A 22,181-nucleotide genomic window follows, 5' to 3' on the forward strand; every position below is an offset into this window, starting at 1 on the left:
GTGTGTTTTAAAAGGAGCGGTGTTTTAGTGAATATACTGCTCTGCTTTCCTGTTCTGATAGAGCTGGCTCGATCCTTGGCCACGTGTAAAATACCAGCCCGAAGTCACATCTGAACCCGTTCTGGGCATCCCTTAGGTTGATTCAGCCTCAAAGGAGTACCTGGTGTTGTGTGAACTTTAGCACACGGGGCAGGCAACTCTGGTTCTGGCTACAACTGTCTCCTTGTGTGCCATAACCACCTTTTTAATATGCGCTTGCAAGCAGAAACTGTCTCTGCGCGATATTCAGTGTGGGTGAAATCTTTGCGTGTTACGTTTAAAAGCTAGAAATGTGTTTTTTTAAAGAAGTCTCGGTTCATTGGGGTGGCTGTGTAACATGGTTGTCAGCATGTTCACCAGTGGACCGGTTTGTGCATAGAGCTGGCAATTGATTTATTGCTCAAGTCGCCTGGTTGTTAATTTGTGTCGTAAGTTGTATTACGTCTACATTTGTACTTTTGTACATCAATATCTTTGACAGTTGAACGCATGGGTAAGTGCATTGGTATTCCTTGCACAGTAGTGTGTGTAAAGTCTACTATACCTAGGATCACTTAAATTCACTCTGTGATCCAAAAGCCAAGGCTTTCTTAGCTTATTGTATATTTCTGAACGGCTCATAACCCACAAAACGAAATGAGATTGATGTGCATTTAAAGAGCAAGTAACAAGACAAGTAAATGCTTCGGCTCACAGGTCTTGGCCAGTGCTAGAAGAAAAAAAAGATCATAACGATGGTGGTGATTGGAAGGGTATCAGCCAGACAAAGCCCGTGGAGTCAGCGGGGGAGGCAGAGGAAGAGGGGGGGTGGATGGGACGATGCACTGGCATGGAAGAGAAATTCTGAGCGGGTCACTTCATTTGCATCATTCCAGATGGAATCCGCACGGCGGTTCACAATAGACGCTGCAGCGGCCGCTATTGTTCGCCGTGCCACGGGGTGATGAGAGAGGGTTAGGACCCCCTTCCATTATTATAGCAATGAATAATATTGATTCGGAATTTTCCTTACAATGCAACTTTAGTATTAAGAAAAACTGTGATTGCTTTGCATTCGTATTCGTAGCTTGTCAGCTGTGTTTTTGTAGTTGTGCGATGTGTGAATATGTGTGTCATTGTAGCCTAGCGGTTAGTGCACTGCACTGACAAAACGGGTGGTGACCTGTGGTTGATTCCCACTCAATGCGAACAGCAATGACAATTATCTGAACCGATCCTGGACCTCCCCTAGGTCGTCTCGGCCTCAAATGAGTACCTGTTGTGAAGTGTGAACATCGCTGCTTGGGAGACAAAGGCAATTGCGCGTGGTGCTGGCCACCCACCCCCTTCCAAGTGCCGTGCCAGCCTTTATAGGTGCTCGCTAACAGCACTTGCCCCAACGGGATTTTTGTCGCAATGTTTCATTGTACAAACAGTATGTGTTGGTGGTAGGTAATTAAGGTTTCACATCCGGGGATGATGGGGCGGGGGGGCACGGCATATGTTTGAGAACGGATGTATGCATTTGTTTGCGTGTCATGGGGAGCGGTCGTGCAGCGGTTAGCGCACTGTGGAACGACCCCGGTGACCCGATTTCGATTCCCGCTCGCGACCGACATCAGTGAGGAATATCTGAACTGGTCTTGGGCCTCCCCTAGGTCAACTCAGCCTCAAATTAGTGCCGAGTACAAGTGTGGGAACATCGCTACTGGGGAGACAAAGGCGATCGCGCATGGTGCTGGCCCACCCACCCCTTCGCGTGCCGTGCCGCCCTTCATAAGTGCTACTCACTAACAGCACTCGCCCCCAACAGTCTGTTGAGGCTATACGGAGGGGATCTTTGTGTTTGTCATGGGGAGCGGCGGGGTAAGGTTTATCACACTGTTTTATGATCCAAACAGTCAACAAGATTCGACTTCAGCTCATGGCCAACTCCATTTGCCAACCGCAGCCAGTATGGCCTCGTGACACGACTGTGTTTGGCGCTTGTTGCAGAGTGTTCATGGTCCGAATGCGGCAGCTGCCACGTTGGCGAGATGTTATTGTCCTCGGCTGGTGTACAGGAGGTCGTGGGTATGATCCTGACACTTACGCCTGTTGTATATTCGGAGTTTGCATGTCTCTCTCTCCGTGGTTGCATGCATCTTTCTCCGGCTCCTCCGGTTTTTATCTCCACATTTAGAAACATGCTTGTATAGTATTTGGCTGCTATACATTTCCGTACGATAAGCCACTTTGTTGAGATATCATTTGTGGCCAGTTTTCGTATGATAAATAGCTACAGAGCACAGTGAGCCTTACCTGGTAAAATAAAAAGTGTAATTTTTGTGTCTAATAACATGGGTGTGTGAACCGTAAAAACAAAATACGCGCCATCTGCTTCACAGTGGACTGCAAAGATCCCTAGATGGCATTCGTAAGAGTGAGCCATCGTGTGCCGGCGTCACGATCCAAATTAGAAAATTACCTGGAAATTAGTCAGTTGGAATCTACGTAGCAATTATCGCCCCCTCCTGCGAGAACTTGGCAGGACACTCGAGGGGGAAAAAAAGGCATGTGAGACTCGGTGAGGCTTTCCTGGGTAAGCAAGCGTAATAGATGAATATAATTAGCACCGGGAAGACATTCGGTTGAGTGTTTTGCTCGCCCCCACCATCTCTCGTGTGTGTCTTCGAGCCTTAAGTGGTGGTCACTAAATCTAGATTAAAACTGCTTTTAGTGTTTATTTTGTTGTCCTTCCCCCACACGTCCGACGAGCACAGTTGGATATGTACGGTGCAAAAGAAGTTCAACGTACATACATACATACATACCACATTCTCCCAACAGCCTGTATGGCTAAGAAAGGGGCTTTTGTATATGTGTGGATGTGTGTGACATTGACGTTGGCATCAACCTTTTTGAGTGAGGAAAATCAATTTTGGCATTATGCTGTGTTTGGAAAAGCCAGGGTCCATTTGAGTTAAAAGCTCACCTTACCCTTTGCTTGTATCTCCTGGGTTTGCGCGTTGGGCTTGTGCGGATGGAGAAGTACCTGTGATGTACTTCGACGGCTCACGCTTGGCCGTGTTCCAGCAAGGCAGCAGTAGTAGTTGGCGAATTGGTTGTCATGGACCCAGATTTCTGCCGTTCCACAGTATTTTTAAATCCTTTATACAGTATTAAGTTTGCTTGCTTGCTTGCTTAGGACCATGCAAATCTTTCGGTCGTTTTTTAACCCACTTCCCGTGATCCAATCGAGCTGACATTTTCCATACAGACTCGTTGTGCGTGACAATTAATGTTGGTGAAATTTTTTTCCCAAAATTTAACACTTTTTAGGACAAAAATATTATATTTAATTACCAATTGCTTAATGGTGCAATGCAATCATCTGACCCATAGGTGGCAGCCATCTCAAGCCAGAGGACGAGAGGACTCTAGCCGCCACGCATATAAAGGATTTATAGTGAAAAACTTTGTTTTTACGGGTTATACTTGTTCTTATTGGCTAATCCCAAATTCATGGGCGTACTATCGTTCGCGAATATCACGGTCTACTTACGGGAACATACGTACAGGCAATCCTCGCTCTACGTGCTTTTGTGGTAGGCCATTTTATTTAGACCTTTTATTGACAAACACGAGGCATGTTTCCAGAATGACGGCATCTGCAACGCGACACATGCCCCCCTCGCCTGGCACAGCGACCCAGTGGCGTTGCCAGCAGCACATGTGGTACGATAACTAGTGTGCTCATTTTCTTGGTTCTTTCGGTAAAGTCACGTAGAATGGAAATAATAAAATAATAAAAATAAAACATAATAAAATGCAATTCTCACGACGTTTCGGCCACAACGCAAGCAGCCGTCCTCAGGTGGAGAACAGGTCTGTCGAGGAGACAGAGTCTGAATGACAAGCCCCAGGCTTGGAGCGACTATTTAAGCTGGGTTGGAGGGGGGGCGAAGAGCGCCTTGACAAAATAATTTGCATATCAAGAGGAATTTAGCATATTTATGGGAAATGCAGATATGCGATTAGTACTACAGTAATCCCTCACCACTTCGCGGTTCAAGTTTCGCGGCCTCAGTGCATCGCGGATTTTTCGAACTGCTTTAAAGGCCTCTTTATACCTGTGCAGTAACACCATCATCATCATCATTCATCGAACTGCACAGGTCTGTCATCGTCGTCATTGTCATCGTCATTGTCATCGTCGTCGTCGTCATTACTGGAGTCAAGTCTCAAGATACTACTGTCATTGGTGAGTGTAGAACACCATAATACGTATCGTATGAGAGAGATAGAATGTATAATATTAAGGTTTTATAATTAAATAGATTTAAGTAAAATTATATGAAGTATACATATACATATTTTAAACATTCTGGTACCCACACACACATATACGGAAATTCCTAGGGGGCCAATCCTACTTCGCGGATTTTCACCTATCGCGAGGGGTTCCGGTCCCCATTAACCGCGATAAACGAGGGATCACTGTACTTGTGAAATGCGTAGGAGGTTTGGCGAGTGTGCTGTACTGCACAGGGTCTCGCGTACACCAGCACTCTTACCTTTGTTTGGCATCTCTCGTTGTGATCGAACGCTGTCAAGTTTACTTTTATTGTGTCCTTTATTTTCATTTCATAGGAAGTATATTAGAGTTCATATGTTTGTTTTTATTTAAAGTATTATATTGTGTGTACATGTATTGTGTTGATATAGGCTAGGATAATATATGTGATTATGTCTGCGAGTGCGAGTGAAAGCCCCTAACTTCCTCCTTTCCCATTATTTCTTAAGGTAAAAATTGCTTTTGACGTACACGATTTTGAGATACGCGCGCTTTCACAGTAACGCATTTATCGCGTATGTCAGGGAGTGCCTGTTGTGGGGAGCGGTAGTGTGGTTAGTGCGTTGCGCTATAAACCCAGCGACCTGGGTTCGATTCCCGTTCACGGCCCACAGCCAACAGCAGCACTTGCCCCTACAGTCTGTTACAGGCTGCACGGGGATCTTTGTTTTTGTCTTTGTATGTGCATAGGAGGCGGGATGCTTTCGTAGTGTAACGGTTCTCACCAGAGGTCGCAAACGGGTTTTGATTCCTTACCCGTACCTGTACCCGGCCGCACCAGGGTCGCAAACGGGTACCCGTACCCGTACCCGGCCGGGTACGGGTAGCCGGGTATCGGGTAGGGTACGGGTATCGGGTACCCGGTTGCGACCTCTGGTTCTCACACTGCACTTGCAATCCAGAGATTTAGTGGTTCCATCTCCTGGCACGGATTTTGAAACAACGATGCAAGTTTCTTAAATCCCCCCTGGCCTCTGTCCATGAAGTCGTATAAATGGGTACTCTCCAGTTAGTTGATCGGCAGATCGTGTGTGGTGGGATGAAGTGGGGATATTCCCACCTCTTCCAATATGTTTGGCCAGCATGGAAGAGTAGGCCAATTACCCTCTAGAGCTCGTTTTAGTTGGAGGCCCTTTTACCAGTAGTGGTGTGAGTGAGAAAATTCAGTGCTGCATCTGTTTCTGTTATGTATAGTACGAGGCATGTAATGATGCATCGATTAATCAACAACTCAAGAATATGAATCCCTGCAGTCACGAAAGCTTTAAATCAAAATTTAACTCTAGATTAATTATGCTTGTCAAACAAAAGTGCATTGGTACCATGTGTGGAGCATTAATTAGCTGTTATGCCAATGGTATATCTCAGCTAAATGGAGTGGAAAAAACTGAAAAACAAAAATACAAAGGAGATGGTAAAAAAAAAGACACAACCAACATTTATTCCTGAATAAAATCACAAACCTGCATTCGGACAATGAATCAAATCGTCTAATAAATAGACGTGCACACGTCTCGTACATTTGTCCGTGTAAAATAGAAACAAACATCTGCTCCATTGTTTTTTATTGTTGCACAATACAGTGATAACACACCGCGTGTCATTGCCTGGGCTGTGGCTGTGTTGAGTGGGTGTGTGTGTGTTTGAAGTGTGCCATTGAATGAGGCTCAGCTGGAGGTAGAGTTTGAAGGGGGGGTGGGGGGAGCTTGTAGCAGATCACAGAGGAGTAACATGATAAGTGTTGGGCCTCCGAGTTGAGTGGGCGTTGCTAGGGAGCCTGGTGAGGGTGACTAAAGGGTGAGCATGGGTGAGGGTCTGTGAGATTGTCCGGGTGAGGTTGCGTTTCATCAAGGTTCAAGGTGCAACGAGGGTGAGGCTCGATGTGGTGACATTTTTTTTTGTACGGCTCGTGGTGAGATGGGTGTTGGGGTGGTGAGGGTTACGGTGAGGCTTAGGTCTGGAGGTTTTAGGCCGGGTGAGGTTAACTAAGTTTCCAGGTGGACGAGGTTGAGGCAAGGAGAGCTAGGCACGTACACGTTGACATGAGGTTATTATGAACGTGGGTGAACGTGTGTGAATGTTGACTGGGTGAGGATGGTGAGGGTGAGGTTGGGTGAATGTGCCGTTTATTCATGTTGAGGGTGGATGAAGGTGAGGCTTGGTGCTAGGTATCATGAAGAGACTGTGTGTGTGTCAGGAGAGGTTCCTGGTGTGGCACGTAAACATTTGTACTGGGGAGGCAAAGGTGGATGGATAGGCGTGGTACTGGTCCCCCCTCACCCTTTCATGTGCCGTGTCGACCCTGATAGGTGCTCGCTAACAGCAATTGCTCCAACAGTGTGTTAGGGTTACATGGGGGATCTTTGCGTCTAAAAAAAACTGGGTTGCAGGGGAACGAGTGGGTGGTGGGATGGTCGGTCGGTATGGTTACTTAGCAACTGGGTAAGAGGCCGTTGTGTTAATGGTCGCCAAGTGGCATCTGCTGTGGAGACCACGTGGCTTTGCTTCCCTGGGTTGGGGCCCAAATGTAGAAACAAATGAGTGAAGGACTTTGTGTGTGTGTGTATACTTGTCATTATGTCATTATACAGCTGCCTTTTTACAACTTAATGTGAATTATATGCTATTTAGACATGTTGTGTTGCTTTATTATTTCATTTTAAGTGTTACTCTTTGTTGTATGCGGGGCGAGCATTGGTTGGTGCACTGCGCTCCAAATCGAGCACCATGAGTTCAATTCCCGGCCATGGCTAATAATCGTGATAGAGTCCTGGGCCCCCAGTTAGAACTCTGGCTGGACCAGCGTGCTAAAGGATAGTTACAAATAAAATTGGCCGATATGCCACGAGGAGGGCTTCATATCCATCAGCGAATAATAATAAAAAAAACAGCATATTAGCATTTATCACTGTAAAAAATAAATACTTTTTTTCCTACAGCAAGAAAATACATTCCTACATTCATATAATTTGTCTGTGTGTGTTAATTAAACTATCTGTGTTGGATGGCCTGAATGGAAATTAATGAATTTCATGTTCATAGTTATATATCGTGTATTATAAACGGCGTTTAAAAACAACACGCGCGCACACATACGCGTACGTGTACGCACATGCACGCGTGTGAATAAATAATCAAATGAGTAGATGGCCGCGGGGGTGCTGCGTGGCGTGTTTCAGCGCAAACAATAATCCCGCGTGGTCCGTGTTTTGTGTCATGCCCTGGGCCGCCGTTATCTGCCTGGCTGCCTTCCGACAATGCCGTCAGCAGCAGGGGGTGATGGGGCAGGAGCTGGTCTTAGCAGTGAGGCTTTGTATAATGGGGTCATTTAAGGTTAAACATTGTCACTTATTTATGCGCCGTCCTATTATTCAAATTCACGTCTTCATTTTATTTGCTCGGGATTTTTGCGCTCGGCGAGCCGAGATGGGAGAGTAGCCGCGCGGCTCCTCGGTCATTAATTCACGTCGTTACTAAATGCGTTTTATTTACACAGAAGTATCTCGTCATTGTGGCAGTTATTAGTAATTGCGGGTGCTCCTGTTTACCTCGGGGGCCGCATGCAGCGCTACGAGCACACGTTGAGTGGCCGTGCGCACGGCACAGCGGAGGTCACCATTACTCACGCGGCATACTGTGGCGTGCTCTTGTGGGTGCTCGCATTTCATTTTGCCGTGGTGGAGAGATGTCAACTACCTCGCCCAGTTTACAGGAGGTCGTGGGTTTGATCCCATCCCTGGAACCTGCTGTATATTTGGATTTATGCATGTCTCTTTCTCTGTGGCCATGTGGATTTTTCTCCCAGTCCCCCGATTATTCCTTCCACATTTAGTATTTGGCTGCTATAAATTTCCGCGTGATAAGCCACTTTGTTGAGTTATAACTTGTGGCCAGGTCGCTTCTGAAAAAGGGCTATGTAGCTCAGTGTGCTTTACTCGGTAAAATAGTTTAGTTTAATACATTTTTCGTACAAAATCAAGGCGGTGGCACGGCCCAGCGGTAGCGCATTTGCCGATTGTTGCAGAGGCTCACGGTTCGAATCCAGCGGCCACGCTGACGAATACTGCGGGTGTTTTAACCATAAAAAAAAAATCCACGCCGTCTGTTTCACAGTGGACGTCAAAGATCCCATAATGTTGTTCGCAAGACTAGGCAATTGCGGGCCGACGTCATCGTTTAAATTTGCCGAATTTGAAAAGCTACTCGCAAAAATACTCAATTGGATACATAGCAGTCATCACCCCCTATGTGTGTTTGTAGAACTTCTTTTGCATCGTTAGAAGCCAACTGCCAAAACTTGGCACAACCCTCCAGAAAAAAACACTCGTGAGACTCAGTGAGGCTCTCCTGGGTGGAAGGAAGCGTAAAAAGAATAAATAGCAACATGCAGACGAATAGTAGATTTTTGAAAGTACAATTTATATTCATAGAGCATTTCAATGAGTATCAATACTCGTTAGCAGGAGAGGGGGGGGGGTGTTTCTTTGGTGTGAAAAGCCCAGAACTTCAAAGGATAGTTGCATTAAAGTTTAAACCCGAGCTGAAAAGTCATCAGCATTGAACATTGTTGCGGGATTTTATTTTTTATTTTCGGCTATATTTGCAGATGTATCTCAAAACTCTGTGCAAAAACTAAAAACAGGTGTTGCGGCAGGGGGTGACCGTATCAGACGGTGCGGGCAGTAAAAGAGGAGGCATGACCTCCCATGGATGTTGGTGCCAGGGATAGAGAGGGAGGCAATGATTTCAAATAATTTTGGGTGCACACGGCTCAAGGCTCTGATCGCGTAGAGAAGTACCTAGGTGCTGCGTCTTCTGTCTGTCATGCATTTGCAGCTTCATTCATAGCAAATTGGCCTTTAAATTATGTTCAAGGATGCCGCGATACTGTGCTGTAGTGACGCCACTAGGTTGACCTTGTATTAAAAACATGGGGGTGATGTCACAGTGATGTCAATGGAGTACCATAACAACGTGATTAATGGTGATTTGAATGTTTTCCGATGAGCGACACTTCTAATTTATCTTTGGGCAGAATGGCAGCCACATGCCATCTACACTGATTTAAATGTCGGGCAGCATTCATCTCTTGTTTACAGCCTTATTCCACTGTTGGCTTCTTCACACACCGGTACTCATTCTATCAACCCCTAACGGATGGCCGGAGGGCTAAGCTGACCCTCAAACGGGATTCGAACTTGCATCCTTCCGATTGTGAGGCGTACACTCTTCTCACTTCGCCAGCCAACGAGCCCCGCATCGATACGTGTACACTCGCACATCCCTCTGAACCTTCAACCGAATGAGTGCCTCCCCACGCTGCGTCTGTCCTGAGAGTTATATGACCACACTTGACCATGCTGGTCAGTGTGGGTTAATGAAGGTGTAGAAGTGAGATGTGGGAGCATAGAAGTACAGTCCAACTTCTTTTTTACCGCACTGGCTTCTACTGCTCACCACACAGCTCTGCAGCCTATAGCAACCTTGTGAGAATGATGGTTGCCCATGAAAGCACCATCCAGGATCAACTGCATATCTTCTGAGATCTTACGAGATTTAGGACATTTCGTGCGATGTGGTCAGAGGCACCTGCCTGCAGTGTGAGATGCATTTGTTTCTTCGAGTTGATCTTCACGTGACATTTTTTTGTTTTTTTGTCACGTTGCGTTTTCCCCTGGCCAGAATCAAGATGGCGGTGGAGGCAGCTCGGGCTCCCCGAACCCTTACACCCTCACCAACCCCGTGCCATCTCCGCTACCGTTCCACCGCGTCAGCAACACCTACGGCTCCTACCAGGACTCCAACATCCCCTTCCCTCGCACGTCGGGGGCTCGCTTCTGCGGTGCAGGTGACACCTCGCGCCTCTCGTAATTGCTGGGTTTTGAACGTGTCCCTTTACACGAGATGCCGAGTGGCCGTGGTGCGCGTGGCCTGAGTGGTGGCGCCGCTCGTTGCTCGGGTTCACAGTCGGAATGCGGCAGCCGCCACCCATGTGTTAGACTTGTCTATGACGCTGCTGCTATCTTCTCGTGGGATACGTTGCCCTCGCGCTGGCATTAATTGCTATTGCAGCGGTTGAGAGAATGCGTGCACCCATAATGCCCCAGTGCTGTGTGCTGCCCAGGTTTCCTCGTCTACTTCATGCGGCCCATGATGATGAACCGCTCCGTCTCGCCCACAGAGCCCACGCCAAGGTGCACACGTCCACCCGTCCCACACAAGGGATGCTCGCCCACTCACTCGCTCACTCGCACACCCACTCGCTCACTCGCCCACTTACTCACTTACTCACCCACTTACTTGCTCACTCACTCACCCACTCGCTCACCCACCCACCCACTCGCTCACCCGCCCACCCACTCGCTCACTCCCCCACTTACTCGCTCACTCGCCCACTTACTCGGTCACTCACCCACTTACTCACCCACTCGCTCACTCGCCCAGTGACTCACTCCCCCACTTACTCACTAGCTTACTCACCCACTCACTCACGCGCCCGCCCACTCGCTCACTTCCCACATACTCGCTCACTCGCCCACATACTCGCTCACTCGCCCACTTACTCGCTCACTCGCCCACTTACTCGGTCACTCACCCACTTACTCACCCACTCGCTCACTCGCCCACTGACTCACTCCCCCACTTACTCACTAGCTTACTCACCCACTCACTCACTCGCCCGCCCACTCGCTCACTTCCCACATACTCGCTCACTCGCCCACATACTCGCTCACTCACCCACTTACTCGCTCACTCGCCCACTTACTTGGCCACTCACCCACTTACTCACCCACTCGCTCACTCGCCCACTGACTCACTCCCCCACTTACTCACTAGCTTACTCACCCACTCACTCGCCCGCCCACTCGCTCACTTCCCACATACTCGCTCACTCGCCCACATACTCGCTCACTCACCCACTTACTCGCTCACTCGCCCACTTACTCGGTCACTCACCCACTTACTCACCCACTCGCTCACTCGCCCACTGACTCACTCCCCCACTTACTCACTAGCTTACTCACCCACTCACTCACTCGCCCGCCCACTCGCTCACTTCCCACATACTCGCTCACTCGCCCACATACTCACTCGCTCACTTACTCGCTCACTCGCCCACTTACTCGCTCACTCGCCCACTTACTCGCTCACTCGCCCACTTACTCGGTCACTCACCCACTTACTCGCCCACTCACTCACTTGCCCGTCCACTCGCTCACTTCCCACATACTCGCTTACTCACCCACATACTAACTCACCCACCCACATACTCGCTTACTCACCCACATACTAACTCACCCACCCAGGTCTCCAAGGGAAGCTTCTCTCCCTCACACAGTAGTAAGGGGCAACATCCCTGTATAGGGACTGGTGTACGGCTCGCGTTAGGTGTTGTGGTCAGTGCTGGGATAGAGTTAGCAGTGGGTTATGGCTTAAGGTCACTTTGCTTAGGGCTTGGCGGTTTTGTGAGGTAAGCGTTTCGGTTAAAAATAGTTTAATGGCTAAGATTACATCGATTTTGGTTACTTGGCAATGCAACTTTGGGTCCGGTTAGTTTACAATTAGAAATTTTTTTTATAAAAAAAATTGTTAGATAAGGTTATACGAGTCTCAGGTCATCTCGAGGCTTCATAGTTATTGATATAAATATATATTTAGAGTGACTGAAAGGTTTAAAAATAAGTTTAGTGTGTACTTCCCAATTAAACGTTGTTCATTTATCCCACTCACCTCTGATGCAAATTGACGTGACATTCAAATGCATTGATTTCCTTGAGTACAATTATCGAGGTCGTTGTTGCAAACAGCAAGTTGACCATATCCTTGAGCGGAAGATTAGTGCAAGATACAGCCACGTCTGCAGCTGTGACTTTAAACTATGGACCTTAACTCTTGTATCCATGGTTTTAGATTTAAAGCTTTCGTGACTGCAGGGATTCATCTTCTTGGTTCTTTCGGTAAAGTCACGTAGAAGGAAATAATAAAATAATAAAAATTAAACATGAATATTTTATTATTAATAAATCAATTAAGTACAAGTTGCACTGGTACATGAATTCCAAATGAAAGCTAGGGCAAGGCAGAAAAATAATAACAACAAACCCTCGACCACACCAATACAGACACAGTCCCTTGACCACACTGCATCTTAAATTAAAACCATAACTCTTGTATCCATGAATTTCTATTTAAAGCTTTCGGTAAAGTCACATAGAAGGGAAATAATAAAATAAAAAAAATAAAACATAATATAATATTTATGTTTTATTTTTATTATTTGATGATTTCCCTTCTACGTGACTTTACCGAAAGAACCAAGAAGATGAATCCCTGCAGTCACAAAAGCTTTAAATCAAAATTCATGGATCTTGTATCTATGGTTTTAATTTAAGTTGCAGTGTGGTCAAGGGACTGTGTCTGTATTGGTGTGGTCGAGGGTTTGTTGTTATTATTTTTCTGCCTTGCCCTAGCTTTCATTTGGAATTCATGTACCAGTGCAATTTGTACTTAATTGATTTATTTGTATTTATTTATTTATTCATTAGTGACTTTGTTAACATCTCTCCACCTTACTCTAGTATCCTTTCTTGCATTTGTTTGTTGATGTAACTTGATGATTCACCCCGACTGTACATCTGCGCAAAAAGCGCTTCACAGCTCATCATATTCCACCAGTCACAATAAAAATTCTGGTAATTGGTATGCTGATCATTATTCCAGTTGTAAAAATCCGATTTTAATAATGTAACTTACACGATGCAAGCACACCCATGCGCCTATTTGAATAAGATAGCCTTTCGTGCCTACAACGTTAAATTTTTTTGAGAAAAAAAACCCTTAACTTCTTCTCTGGTTATAAACTTTTTACCGAGGTCCGATACATTATTAAGCAGTGCTGGGATTTGCAGTGGTATGAATGTGCATACCAAATATCAGAATCAGAATATGTATTTATACTGGAAGAATCTGGTGAGCTATTAAGCTCTTTTTCACAGATGTCCTGTAGGATCGGGTAAGAACGTTACAACAACAAACAGGACAAAAACACGATAGCAGTGGAAAGTACAAGAAAGATAAACAAATTACCCAAACACCTACAAATACAACTAAACCATCCCCATCCTACCAGGCAAAGCCCACTGATATTTTCACTTATTTTTAAAAAACGACCCGGCCACAAATAATAGCTCAACCAAGTGGCTTATCATTTGAGCATTTATAGCAACAACATAATCGAAATATTGGTATCTGTTCCACGACCTTGTGAGAGTACCTTTTTGCGAAATAGACTATATCGCCATATTCGTGCATCATGTCACTCTTGAAAATTAGACTGCGCTGGTCTCTTGAGTTCTCACCTGGTTAAACAAAATTAACATCACTAAACATTTACCCTGATGCGGTTACTATTTGATGTCTAGATTCTGTGGATGCAATACGTTTTTTTAGCACATGGGGGTTGAGTAGCTCGGTGAGGAAGGTAGGCAGGTAGAGGGAGAGGTCGTTAGTTTGTTTGAAGTCAGAACATAGGGTAGGTACAGTGAGGGAAAAAAGTATTTGATCCCATGCTGATTTTGTACGTTTGCCCACTGACAAAGAAATGATCAGTTTATAACATTTTTATAACATTTTTGACATGCGTTTTTCTGGATTTTGTTATTGTTATTCTGTCTCTCACTGTTCAAATAAACCTACCATTCAAATTATAGACTGATCATTTCTGTGTCAGTGGGCAAACGTACAAAATCAGCAGGGGATCAAAGACTTTTTCCCCTCACTGTAAATCTGGGTTCGTGAAGTTATTTATCGAGGACCATCGTCTCGTATTCACCACAGGGCATTGCGGCTCTTGAAATATTGAGATTTTTTTTTACCGAATTCGAAAAACAATAATGGCTCTTTGTTTTTTTGGTTGGAGACCCCTGCAGATAACCATTTTCTGTGCTGCCATTTCCTGGCCACCTCACAACCCAGCAGCCAAGATCCTCAAAGATCTATATCATCCCACTTAGCTTCCCAGATCTGAAGATATCAGGCACACCGCTGGTAATGTTTGTCCTACGAGTACCTTGCACTAATTATTTTGCTTCCTGTGCCCGTATCCGGCAGGTCTCTGTCGGCGCTGTCGGCGTACCACAGCGGCGTCATCACGCCCATGAAGATCCGCTCGGAGTCGCAGACCAACCTGCGTCTTTACAGCAGCAGCCCCACGCACAACGAGAAAGAAGTGTCCATCAGCTCCTTCTACTACAAAGAGCGGGTGGGGCTGAGCATTGAAACGAGACAGTGAAGTGGCCCTTAGGGGGTGGTGGCACGTTCGTCACTTATCGCGGAGGTTTTCACGGTTCGAATCCATCGGTCGCCCCAGTTGCTGCTGGTGGGTGATATAAACTTTCTGCTCCACATTGTGGACGTTAAAAATTCCGTGACTTCACACTCGCAGGAGTAGATCGTGGTGTGGGAGAATCACGCTCCTCCGAATTTGGCAACATTTTAAAAATTTAATACACATTGCAACCATGGCACCCCTACTACGAAAACTTTGCACGGGTCTCCGAAAAAGAGTGATGAGACTCAGTAGTGAGGCTTTTCCTGGGTAAATAAGTGTAAAAATAATACGTGTGCTGCGTGATGCTCTTGTTCCTGCAGTGTGGTGGCAAAATCATGATAATTGAAGAAAAACGCAACACATTCATCAATAACACTTAAGTAAAGAAGAAGAATATATAATCGTGGCTCTTCCAGGCAATTGTCTATCTTCAGAGCAGTGTTTATTCTCTGCTATGAAGAAGGGCCATGGTCTGTAACAGTCGTATATTATATATATATATATTTTCATTTTCAGGCATTGTTTTTGAGGGATGTGTTGAGTTTTTGTTGTCTGTGCTTTTGTACAACTGCCAATGCAGCGTAACTTATTCTTAGCCAGTTGGCTCAGTGAAGATCACGCAGTCACATACAGGAGCTGCCCAATTGTGCCATAGAGATGCTCGCAAATGCTAACAGGCTTTACCAAACCTGGCAGCATTGGTCTTGTGAAATGTTTTGCCTATAATTCAACAGGATGGCATGTAGATGAAACGCATAATGCATAAATTATCACATAAATTATGAAAACTTTAATAATTTCCTGATAGAAGTACAGTCATGTATACTCATTAATAGTGAATGAGATTGACACCAATTTCAGTCAAGGTCTTCTGGAGTTAAAAGCTAGAATTACGAGGACCATGAAGCTAAATATCACGCACGGCCAACGTTGCGTCTCCGCAAAGGACAACACTGCTTTGGGTGGGTGCCTTGAAATGGTTCCATGAGAGCGTGTAAAGTACCGGACAGATGGCCAGCTGCAAAAAAAGTTTCTTCGCCGCGCTCGAGTTGAGGCTCTCACCGAGGCTTTGTGTCCGCCCTGTGTTGTGCAGAAAATTCGGCGAACCAAGGTGAAGAAGGAGGGTGGTGACCTGACCAACAGCCGACCCATCAAGGCTGCCGGCAAGGTTATTGTGCAAGACATCTCTTGCCTGCTGCCCATTCACCGGCAGCTGGCCGAGCTCTACACGTGAGCACGCACGCACAAGCAGAGACAATTTCACCTCGTAGACCACCGGGGCAGGTGCTGTTAGTGGGCACCTATTAAGGCCGACACAACGCATGAGGAGGTTTTTTCTGACCAGCCGCCACGTCTAAAGCCGTCTTTGTCTCCCCCAATCGCTGACGTTCATTGCACCGGGTACTCATGTCAGGCTGAGTCGATCTAGGGAGAGGCCCATGACTAGTTCTGATATCTCTTGCCAGTAATATTAGTCATGGGTGAAAATCAAACTTAGGTCACCAGGTTTATTGTGCAATGCGCTAACCACTGCACCACCGTTCCCCTAACGTACACGTGCACTCACGCACGTGAACATTTCCTGCCGTGCGTCTATCGACGGAGTAGAGGCACTTGCGCTGACTAGTGCCGGATGTTGAGTTAGAGGTCATGTTGGCCAGTGCTGTTGGTGTGACCAAATCCGTCACCACTTCCAGGTGGCACGGCTGTTTCAAAGTCGAACAAGGATTGTCACCGCATCGCTCGTTTTCAGATGCGCTTCTGCAGCCGTCTGGAACATGCTTCCTTCTGATATTTGGAAGCCACTGGAGCTATGCACTTTTAAATCTAGATTGAAAAATAATTTCTTTAGACCTGCTTTTTGTGTTGAGTTTGTCCTTCCCCGCACGTCCGATTAGCGGGGTTGGCTGCATACGGTGCGAAATAAGTTTAACAAACATACACACGACACCAGACCTCCAACGTCTTCTCTTATCCCATCATCTGCCATTCATTCCTCCCTCAAGTTGCCACAGAAATGCCCATCTCAGTAACCTGCCTTCCTCTTTTCCTGCACAACATGAGGCAATGAGGAATAACTTGTGATAATGATGGTGGTTTTTCTATTCAGTATATACGACGTGTCAGAATTTAATTACCTGTTATAGACTATTTCATAAGTTTGTTTGACATTTATTTCGGCTGAACTCCTTGTTAGCAAAGTTTCACATCATGACAGAGGGAAAGACCCTGGAAAATGATAGCACAGAAATAATTTAGAAGTCTTGTGTGCTTTGCACGGCATGGGGTGATTACTGCATCTCACTCATTTTTATTTCTAACTTTTAACCCCATCGTAGCTGGGATAGTGCAGAATAAGTCGGAGAGAGAGATACTTTTTTCGATCCGTAATAATAATTAACATTTGTAAGGCACATTTCATCCAAAGATCCTCATGCACCATATTCATTTTAGTGTTAGGGCACTCTGTAGTTTTATGACGAAAATCTTGTAATCGGAGGGAAAACACAATGTCACCTCACCCGAAAACAAATGGATCATTGTATCCACGACGTTAAGTAACTTGATTGTCATCATGGGCTTTTTTTGTATCCAAATTGTTGCACTTGCTGTGTCATGTAGGCTGGAAGTGAATGATGTCCAGGAGATGTGCCAGAAGAATGCTGCAGCGGCCGCCAGCATCGGTCGCAAAGATCTGGTTCAGGTGAGCCCCATCGCATCATGTTTCCGGCAACGGATCGCATCCGCGGTGCCAGCCCGGACCTCCATTGTAACGCAGTGAGAAGTGTACGCACACTTTCAAGTGTACGCACGCTTTCAAGTGTACGCACACTTTCAACCCCAGCACCTTAAACATGCTGGCTCAGCATCCCGTCCTAACCGTCTCCCTCCTCCAACGCACCCAAATCAAGACGGCCAATGCCGTTGTTCTTTGTAACGCATACCTTGTCTCTCCCTCTGCTCCCCAAACCCCCAACCGCTTAGGTATGGTCATTGGCAGCCGCCTCCACGAGTGAGTTTCTGCTGCCAAGTGACAACCCAGACTCCGAGAGCCCCTGGGCGTGCCATCCCTTCGGCCGGCGTTTCATCGACTCCTTGTAGGAATCGCACATTATTTTATTCTTCATCGTTGAAATACATTAATTCTCGCTAATGCGTCGGATTGAGTCGGTTTATGTGAGAGGTCTCAGGAGATCACAGTAAAACGTGAGTTTTTACCGGTGCTCTGAATTTATAATATGTCATGGTTTGGGGGTCAAGTTTCAGTTTAAAAATCAATATGTAATTTTTTTCTTGGTTTTACTGACTCATTAGCATTGTTTCCCATTAGTGCAGTCTTATTTGGCAGTGAAAATATGCCAAGTTTGTTTCCCCAATTCTAATTGTGTTAGCATCATGTCATAAGAATTAAACATTTCCATTTAGAATTTTTGCAGTCAGCACTACATCACCCAGTATCAGAGAACAGCCCAAAGGATGACATGACCACATTAACCACAATACTTGTGGTCAGAATGCAAAAAAAAACACTGATAATACATGCATTGTCTTTGAAACGGATTAGTCCGCACCAGAGACAGGTTTATTTTGAGCCTCGTCTCAAACGGTGTTAGACCCCCCACTTTCTATAACTTTTTGGACTACGGCCAGCCTCTTATAATTTTGTTAACGGACAAATGGACCGACAAACGCTACGCCGGGCTTTCACAATAGCTTAGTATTTGTGTACGTATATGTTATGTTTTTAAGAGAAGTTTTGAAATATATTTTTCCGCCGGGCAACGCTGGGTAATTTCCGCTCATGTCCTATAAAGATTGTTCAAACAAATTTATTTTTTATTCTCAGAGATTAATATAAGTTACATTTTGTGATGTACTTTTTGGGCAGTCTTCGAACTCAGGATCTCATTGATTGATGGCTTGGTGCTGTTCTTTGACCCCTGAACCACCTGGCCGCCTAACGAAAAACCGTTTCAGTTGATGAGATGCTACACGCCAACGTTTAATACATATCTATTTATCCACGCTCACGCAGGCTCACCCACTACAGCCGAATGCATGACGTGCAGACGCTGGCGATGCTGTGCAGCGTGTTCGAGGCCCAGAGCAGGCCACACGAGATCGGGGCAATGTCCGGGGATGCGCGAGGGCTCGGAAAAATACAGGCCGCGTCGGGTTTTCCGACCGTGAGTAGAGACGCACGCCACATCTAACTATTTGTTTTTATTTTACCAGGTAAGGCCCACTGAGCTTTATACTGTAGCTATTTCTCAGAAGCGACCTGACTACAAATGATAGCTCAACGAAGTGGCTTATCATGTGGAAATTTATACCAACCAAATACTCTAAACGCATGTTTCTGGAGGGAAAACCCGGACCACCAGGAGAACATGTAAATTCCAAATATACAGCAGGCGTCCGTGTCGGGATCGAACCCACGACCTCCTACATACCAGGCGAGGGTGATAACATGTCACCACCATGGCGCCCCATTTGTGTTGGTGCATCCCCTTAATTTAAGTGGATAGATAGGCAGCCTGTATTTACGACCGGGTGTCAGAGGGCAGTGCCATAGCACTGCAGTAATATACATTGTTGGACTGTACTACACTCCAGCGTCTATGCTGGCGCACCTTCATCAACCTGAACTGACTGGCATGAAATAACGCCCACGACTCGCACGGCATGGGGAGGCCCTCATCCTGCAGCAAATTAAAAGAAGGTCTGTACATTTACAAGAGAGCTCATTAAGACAACAAGGGGCTAATTGTGTTGGCAAGAAGGCAGTTTTGTGACAACAACGGATTGAAAACAGCCAGATATTTGCTACTTTACATTGATTTGTTTATTTCTTCCTCTGCAAATTAGTGGATTCTGCCAACACTTAAATTGGATTTGAAGTCTTTTTCCTGAACGATGAACGGGTATTCTCCTTGACGTGTAAACAAGGCAGAACGTAGATAATTTTTATTGACTTGCTTTTTTTTCATCTTTTTCCATCGCAAGCAAAATTTCAAATGTAGTTTCTGATCGAGGAGTGAATTACAGCCCGAAAGCAGCTACGCGGTGTGGCAAGAGCGTCATTAACACACGCAGCGGTGGTGTTGTATTGTTCACGTCATTATCCACTCTTTCGCTGGAGCGCAGGCTGGCTACACTTCCTCGGGTTCTGGTTCCAGTACTTCGGACAACGTGTACACGTCCGGAGGTTGGAACATTGGTGAGTTCAAGTGCCGGCATTATTAGGTGCTCGCATGCACGTTATGTACGGTATGTTAAACTTCTTACGCACCGTACGTGGCCAACCGTGCTAATCGGAGGTGCGGGGGGGTGGGAGAAGCACAAGGAGCTCTTGAACAGAAGTCACCACCCCCGATTCAGCCTTCGATTAGTAGTAGCAGCTCTCTCGTCCTCTGCTGCTGCTGCTGTCGTAGTCTGGAACTCTCTTCATTTACTCCGCCCATCATCCGTGCTTTTAACTTTGCTGCCTCTTTTCAAGTTAAGGCGTAATCAACTCGTTTAAAAAAGTTTTTGTTTAAACAACGGTTTTATTAACAACTTAGTTTATCTCACGGTCGAGAAGTACGTCAACGGCGCCTGAGACACGCGGCGCCTGCGTTTTGTGCGAGCTGATTCCACAGTTTACGGACCGCGGGGTTTTTGTCTTACACAAATAAATAAATAATGAGGCGTCCATAAAAAATGTCAATTTTTTAAAGTAGCGAATTAATTTATTAATTGGTGCCGATTTTGATACGGGCATACATTGTCACCGGATCTGAGTACGCGTGCAAAATGTGGAATTGATTGGACAACGGCAAGTGGAAGGAAATTTTGATTACTAATTTGACCCAGACAAACAGAGGAATCAAGTTAAGTAAAATCGTTGAAAACACTTAGTTTTTATCTTTTCTATGACCGATTGCCTCTCTACCTACTGTTTCTGCAGCTTAAAATGAGATCGCATATAGATGCTAAATTAAGCTAAATTGTGTTGTTTTACTATTGTAGGCCAGGCTAACACGTGGGGTAATTGCTCTTGTGCATATATGTACAAGCATACACCTTGCAATAATAATGTCCTTTTATCCAACAAAGCCTAACTGCATATCATGAGACTTTGCTGGAGGGTCATGCATTTGTGATGTTTCTTCATCTATTGCACGTATTTATGCATGTGTGTGCGTAGTCTGTGTGGGAGCACAGACTACGAACTGGTGCTGGGCCTAACCTAGGTCAACGCAGACTCAAATGAATACCTGGTGCCGGGTGTGGTGCTGGCCGCCCACCCCTTCGTGTGCCGTACCGGCCTTCATAGGTGCTACTCGCTAACAGCACTTGTCCCTACAGTTTGTTAAGACTATACGGGTGATCTTTGCCTTTATAGTTTGGCGGGAAGGCGAGGCAGTGCCGTGGCTGGAGTCTCCGGACGATTCCCGCTATGGGGACCACAAGCACGTTGACCCGCGTGAGCGCGAGAGGGAGCAGCACGAGAAGAACAAACGGTGTGGGCTGCCGCAGTGCATTCTGGGGGTTGTTGTTGTTGTGCAGCCGAGCGACTTTTTAAGAGGGGGGGACCATTACGGTGTACGAGGCAAAATCTCGTCATGTCCCTTGCTGGGTCATTGCACAGTGATACAGACTTGGAATAAGCCTCACTATGCTTTTAGGTAGTCTTCAGCATACACAATGTAAGTTGTGGGTAATAAAAAAAAAATTGCGTTTCAGAAAATGCAATAGTTGAACATCGTCATGAGATTTTTAAAAATTATGTAAAGAGTTGTGTTCTCCAACCCTTAGCCAAAAATGTATCTTATCTTCCACAATTCTTTCCAACATCTGGAGATACGTCTTGTCAATTTGGTACCTATGTAAAACCTACTAGAGAAATTACTTCATCACTTGCATATGCATGTGTGTGCTTCTGTGAGTTGGTGTGTGTGCGCCTTTGTCATTGCTAATAGTACTTGCTGCAACAGCCTATATCGCTATATAGAGATATTTGTACGAGTATGGATTGTTCAGTGGTAAAGTGGTTTGCAAAAGACATTACCATCCTATCAACCTGGCTTTGACCCCTTTCCATAAAATCATCCGCGGGACATGTTTACTGAGCATTCCGTGGGCATCTGCTAGGTCGGTTTTTTGTCATTAACATGAACCTAGTTCAGTGTTGAAAGCATTGGCACCAGGTAGACAACCATGGCTGGGTATGGGTACTAGCCACACCGCCTCATCTACTAAAAGTTTCATTTGCACAGCCAATGAAGACTGTATAGGTAATTTAGTTTTACGTTTGTGTGTGTGCACCCATGCATGCAGTCTCCTAGACCCTGGAAACTCACTGCAGTACGATGAGTTTAAGAAGTGCTATGGCGAAATCCTCTATCGCTGGGGGCTCAAGGACAAGAGGGCAGAGGTGCTCAAGTTTGTTTCCTGTCCACCCGACCCTCACAAGGGTGTAGGTAAGTAGCTTTGGGCGACTGGTTTATTATC

The 22,181-nt window shown here is 45.8% G+C and overlaps 1 protein-coding gene across 1 annotated transcript in view; it reads left to right on the forward strand.

The window, feature by feature from the left end:
* WDR59 (WD repeat domain 59) overlaps positions 1–22,181 on the forward strand; it is an 82,246-nt gene that overhangs the window by 55,308 nt on the left and 4,757 nt on the right. Inside the window, 10 exon segments of the mRNA XM_061548746.1 lie at positions 10,037–10,202; positions 10,479–10,548; positions 14,465–14,615; positions 15,778–15,914; positions 17,307–17,388; positions 17,670–17,782; positions 18,721–18,871; positions 19,833–19,905; positions 21,073–21,190; positions 22,008–22,150. Coding sequence (XP_061404730.1) covers positions 10,037–10,202; positions 10,479–10,548; positions 14,465–14,615; positions 15,778–15,914; positions 17,307–17,388; positions 17,670–17,782; positions 18,721–18,871; positions 19,833–19,905; positions 21,073–21,190; positions 22,008–22,150 — 1,204 coding nt within the window.

Source organism: Lethenteron reissneri, chromosome 9, assembly GCF_015708825.2.
Source record: "Lethenteron reissneri isolate LAM-NWPU_2019-01 chromosome 9, ASM1570882v1, whole genome shotgun sequence".
NCBI lineage: Eukaryota > Metazoa > Chordata > Hyperoartia > Petromyzontiformes > Petromyzontidae > Lethenteron > Lethenteron reissneri.